This window comes from Teleopsis dalmanni, chromosome 1 (assembly GCF_002237135.1).
Source record: "Teleopsis dalmanni isolate 2A chromosome 1, ASM223713v2, whole genome shotgun sequence".
Classification (NCBI taxonomy): Eukaryota; Metazoa; Arthropoda; class Insecta; order Diptera; family Diopsidae; genus Teleopsis; species Teleopsis dalmanni.
Genome location: NC_051846.1, coordinates 69733825 through 69740235, shown reverse-complemented (window position 1 = coordinate 69740235; position 6411 = coordinate 69733825). Strand labels below are relative to the sequence as shown.

At 36.3% G+C, this 6411-nt stretch overlaps 1 protein-coding gene across 1 annotated transcript; it reads left to right on the top strand.

Moving 5' to 3' along the window:
- Nucleotides 1–2224: 2224 nt before the first annotated feature.
- LOC119684060 lies at nt 2225–3019 on the top strand. The gene has a single exon (XM_038098010.1). The coding sequence runs from the start codon at nt 2225–2227 to the stop codon at nt 3017–3019; it is 795 nt and encodes a 264-aa protein (XP_037953938.1).
- Nucleotides 3020–6411: the final 3392 nt, after the last annotated feature.

Here is a 6411-nt window from a genome sequence, read left to right as displayed (position 1 = left end):
GGATTACCCAAAATTCATAAGTCTAATGTACCCCTCAGACCAATAGCGGACTCCACAATGGTTCCTTGTTATAAACTGTCAAAATATGTTGGAAAAGAAATTCTAAAACCACTTATATGGTCAGATTACAATATAAAAAATTCCAGTGAATTACTTGAGAAATTAAAACACATTAAATTGGAAGACAACGAAATATTAATTTCATTTGACGTAATTTCATTGTTTACAAATATACCTACAAACCTGGCTACTAAAATCATCTTAGAAAAATGGGATATTATTAAAAATACAACTAACATCTCCAAGGCCAAATTTTCGAGAATTCTTGACTTTTGTCTTAAAGACAATAATTACCTCATTTTTGACGATCAGATATACCAACAGGTGTTTGGTATGCCTATGGGAAATCCATTATCTCCTACTATCGCGGACATAGTACTTGATAAGCTACTTGACGAAGCCATAGCTGAACTCAAGACTATGGGCATAACTTTTAAATTTATTACCAAATGTGTTGATGACATATTTGCGGTTATCAAAAAATTTGACAAGGAAATTATTCTGACAACATTAAATAATTTTCACCCAAAAATCAAGTTTACATATGAAGAGGAACTGGACCATAAACTTCCATATCTCGACATTGAAATTATTAAACGAGATAATAATTTAATTTTCAATTGGTACAGTAAAGATATATCTTCAGGACGACTTATCAATTTTCACTCTTCACAACCTATGAGCCAAAAACTAGGTACTGTGAAGAATTTCATCAAAAAGGTATTAGATAGTAGTGACCAAATGTTTAAACAACAAAATATTGACAAAATTTACAAGACTCTATTGAATAATAATTATCCATACAGACTAATTAACAATTTAATCAAACAACAGAACATAAGTTACAATAAAAATATTCAAAATAGCAATAACCAAATTCCAAAATAATATTTTTTGTTACCCTATGTACCGAAATTATCTAATAATAGAAATTTGACCACAAATCTTAAACAAGACAACATTTTTTGTGCTTATAAACCCAATCTAACTATCCATAAAATTTTCTCTAACAACAAAAACAAAATTAATAAGCTGCAACAAAATAATGTGGTATATCAAATAAATTGCAACGGAAATAAAGAAGAGATTTATATTGGTACAACAAAGAGATCACTTAACACCAGAATAGCTGAGCATATCAACAAGAACAAAAACAATACAGCTCTATCTCAGCATTGCACCGAGAGACAACATAAACCGGATTTCGACAATGTAGTAATATTGGACAAAGAGAAATCTTGGAAAAAACGGTACACTCTCGAAAGCTTAAGAATTCAAGAGAAAATTAACTTAACTATGAACATCAAAGAAGATACGGAGAATATAAGCTCTAATTACATTGCTGCTCTAATATAAACAAATCGAAAGTGGCGGTAACTTGAAGCAGTTGACTATAATTCTATAATTTTATAAAACTTTTAATATTTACTTCTAACTTTTAATTTTTTATTTACAAAAAGTGATTTAACTTAATTTCAATTCTAACTATTGGTAATTATTATTATTTAATAATTCTAAAATCCTGAATGGATAATTATTACTTTTGATTGTTTTGTTATTATTGTTGTTGTTAGCTATTTTGTGTACATGTTTCTCTGTTTATACAATATCACAAATTATATTATATATATATTTTCACATTGTGTTTTGAAATCATAATTATTAAATAAAAAATATTTTAGATACCCCTGAAGATGTTGGAAAATAACCAACGAAACGTCGGGTGAAAAATGAAATAAATTGAATTTTATTTGTACCCTAATAATAAGACCAGAGTAGCCTAAAGAAAATTTTAACATTCGTTTAATTTTGGAGAATCGCTCAATTTTATAAGAAACTTATAAATAAATTGTTCAATTGGAAATTAAAGGATAACTTCAAAATATCTGTGGTGAGAATCAACAAAGTAGGCTAAAATTGTCAGATTCTCTGATATTTAAAAATATTTTATTTAAAAATATTTAATCAGATTTTTTCAGTCAGTTGATCAGTCAGTCAATTAGTTAGTGTTTCTAAAGTTGTATTAAAAATAATAAAAGTTTGTGTTACAATAAATACTGTTTTTTATTAATAAAAGCTATTTGGTTATTGTAATCACAACATTGGTGACCCCGACACAAAAAGGAGTTGTAAGTTATTATCAAGCCCAACATTAGCAAGCAGGATGACTAACCGTGAGGAAGAAGATTTTTTTCCGGCAGAAGGAGAAAGTCGCACTGACAAAGAGGTATACCGGGTTTCAGTTAAGCCGATGATGTTTTCAAGAGAGCATCCGGACCTTTTTTTTCTGCAAATGGAAGCACAGTTCAGGAATGCGGGAATAACGAAAGATGATACAATGTTCGATCATGTAGTAGCAAGTTTAGAGCCGAAATACCTGGAGTGCATAGTTGATGTGATTCGAGATCCACCGAAGGTGTTGAAATATGAGACGTTGAAGAAACGGTTAATTTATGAATTCACAGAATCGGAGCACAAAAGGCTGCGTAAGTTGCTGACAGAATTGGAGCTAGGTGACATGAAACCAACTCAATTGCTGAAGAAAATGAAGGAGATGGCCGGCAATTCAATGAATGATGTACTAAAGTCATTGTGGTTACAGCGACTGCCAGTGGGAGTTAGAACAATCGTAGCTGCAGTGGAAGGTGATTCTACACAGTGGGCCAAAGTGGCTGATAAGGTATTTGAGGTACAGGAAACAGAAACGGTTTGTGTAGTGCAAAGGAATGAACCGAAGGAGATGAGGAAGGAAATTGACGAGTTGAAAGTCATGATAAATAATTTGGTCATTCAGTTGAGCAAAAGAGGAAGAAGCAATGACAAAGATCGTGGAAAAGGGCGATCATCAAGTGCTAGAAGAGGTAATATCTGTTTTTATCATCGGCGGTTCAAGGAGAGGTCCACAAAATGTGTTCAGCCTTGCCAGTACAAACCACCGCAAAACTCAGCGGAAAACTAAACACCACTTCACGTCTGACGGCGAGTGAAGTGGCAGAGGGTAAAGCATGCCGTTTGTTCTTCAAAGATAAAAAAACAGGTATAAATTATCTAATAGACACAGGCGCAGAAGTTTCAATTTTGCCAAAGAGAATGCAGCCTGAAAATGAAGCCACGCAATATTATTTATACGCAGCAAACGGAGCGAAAATTAGCACGTATGGAACGAAATTAGTGCAAGTCAATTTGGGGTTGCGCAGACAGTTCCTGTGGGAGTTCCTAGTGGCGAAGGTAAATCACCCAATAATAGGGGCGGATTTTTTGAATAATTTTGGTTTGATAGTTGACCTGAAGAACAGGAGAATTTTAGATGGCATTACAGGCCTCCAGGTAATGGGTTCGAAAAGAGAGATGCACTGCGTGAAGCTAAGCACAATTGATGCGACTAGCCCGGTACATAACATTCTGCGGGATTATAAAGAGATAACGGAACCGGCTACTAGTAATAAGGTGGCCACGAAGGTTACGCTAGTAGAGCATCAAATTGTTACCAAGGGACAGCCAGTGTATGCAAAACCTCGGCGGTTAAATCCTGAAAAATTTGAAATTGCGAGAAAGGAATTTGAATTTATGACGAAACAAGGTATTTGTAGACCAAGTAACAGCAATTGGCCAAGTCCGTTGCATTTAGTGGCGAAAAAGGATGGTAAGTGGAGACCGTGTGGTGACTATAGGAAGCTTAATTCAATAACACTACCAGACCGGTATCCAATACCCCATATACATGATTTTACTCGCATATTGTACAATAAGAAAATTTTCTCAACCATTGACTTGGAAAAGGCCTACAATCAAATTCCGATTGCTGAGGAGGATCGACCTAAAACGGCGATAATAACCCCGTTCGGCTTATATGAGTTTAACATGATGACTTTTGGTTTATGCAATGCTGCGCAAACTTTCCAAAGGTTTATGAATGATGTCCTAAAGAATCTGAGTTATGTGGTAACGTACATTGATGATATATGTATAGCATCAGCTGATGAAAAGGAACACGAAATACATTTAAGAGAAGTGTTCAAACGATTAAGTGATCATGGTCTGAGAATCAATCTGGGAAAGTGTGTGTTTTTTATGAAAGAAGTTACCTTCCTGGGTCATGTGATAAATGGGGATGGAATTAGACCTATAGCTGAAAAGGTAGAAGCGATAAGAAATTTTAAAAAACCGAAGGAAGTACGAGAGTTAAGAAGGTTCATTGCTTCAATTAATTTTTACAGGCGTTTCCTCCCGAATGCCGCAAAGAATCATAGCATCCTGCACGCGCTATTAAAAGGAAATAAGAAAAATGATAGATCTCTGATTGATTGGACAGCAGAGGCTGAGAAAATATTTGAAGTGTGTAAGAATAATCTGGCGAATGCTGCAATGCTAGCACACCCGGCTCCGAATGCGAAACTGGTGCTAAATGTGGATGCTAGCAATGTTGCAGTAGGAGCAGTGTTGCAACAGCTTATAGATGGACAGATGCAACCGCTGGGATTCTATTCCAAAAGGCTGAAAGAGACTCAAAAAAGATATAGTACTTATGACCGCGAGCTACTTGCTATATATATGGCGGTCAAGTATTTCAGGTACATGATTGAGGGCAGGAATTGCACTGTGCTAACGGATCATAAACCGATTACATTTGCTTTCTTACAAAGATCTGAAAAAGCATCAGAACGCCAGTTACGCCATTTAGATTTTATCGGGCAGCTGACAACAGATATTCAGCATATAGCAGGCAGCAAAAATACGGTCGCAGATGCTTTATCTCGAGTCGAAAGTGTAGTGGCTGGAGTTAGACGATCACTAGACTATGATAAGTTGGCAGAAGCTCAGAGAGTTGACCAAGAGATGAACAAGTTGATAAGAAACTGTACAGCGTCATCTCTGGAGCTCAAGTTGGTAGAGTTAATTACAGAGGGTGTTTCTGTGTATTGTGATGTATCCGGAAAGAAACCGAGACCGTTTATTACAAAGTCCTTCCGAGTGCAAGTGTTCGAAATGTTACACAATTTAGCTCATCCTGGTAGAAAAGCAACTATAAAACTAATAAGTTCTCGTTTTTGTTGGCCTAAAATGAAGACTGAAATAAGTCAAATGGTGAAAACATGCATGGCATGCCAAAAGTCAAAAATCCAGCGGCACAACAGGACTGTGTTGCAGGATTTCAACGCTCCTGATCAACGTTTTGAGCATGTTCATATTGATATCGTGGGACCTTTGCCCTATAGTAATGGTATGCGGTATTGCCTGACATGCATTGACCGGTTTTCAAGGTGGCCGGTGGTGGTACCATTGGCGGAGATTACGGCAGAATGGGTGGCTGAGGCTTTAATTAAGGATTGGATAGCGCATTATGGTGTGCCGAAAAGGATTACGACAGACCAGGGACGACAATTTGAATCCAAGCTTTTCGATGAGCTAGCCAAAATTTTGGGGTGTGAAAGGCATCGAACTACAGCATATCATCCACAGTCAAATGGACTTGTCGAACGTTTTCATCGCACGCTAAAGTCTGCACTGAAGTGTAAATCAAGTGTTGAATGGACAAGGGCCTTGCCAATTGTTGTAATGGGATTAAGAGCGGCATTTAAAGAAGATTTGCAAGCGACACCGTCGGAATTAATTTATGGGGTAAATATACGTTTACCAGGAGAGGTGTTTGATGGTGATTTTAAGCAAGTATCGCAAACAGAGTTTGTTAAGAAGTTAAGGGAAACTATGAGCGAACTGAAGCCATTGCAAACATCGCGTCATATGACGGAAAAGCCATTCGTATTTAAAGATTTGAAAAGCAGTACGCACGTATTCTTACGTGATGACGCTGTGCGACCACCACTGAAACAGCCGTATGAGGGCCCATATGAAATTTTATGTCGTGGTGAGAAAACTCTAACAATAAGGGCAAGAGGACGCACGATGAACGTCAGCATGGATCGAGTGAAACCAGCATATTTTGCAAATGAAGCTGGTGAAGGTTGTTGCCAAGATAGTGTCAAGGTGTTAGATGATGACAGTAACAAGCAGATAGCACCGAAGGTGACTCGAGTGGGTAGAATAGTGCGTTTTCCATTGAGGCTTATGAGGTAGTAATAATGTGTAATACGGATAGAATTTGTCGTGATGCAGTCGTCAAATTCTAGAAGGGGCTGTGTGGTGAGAATCAACAAAGTAGGCTAAAATTGTCAGATTCTCTGATATTTAAAAATATTTTATTTAAAATATTTATTCAGATTTTTTCAGTCAGTTGATCAGTCAGTCAATTAGTTAGTGTTTCTAAAGTTGTATTAAAAATAATAAAAGTTTGTGTTACAATAAATACTGTTTTTTATTAATAAAAGCTATTTGGTTATTGTAATCACAACA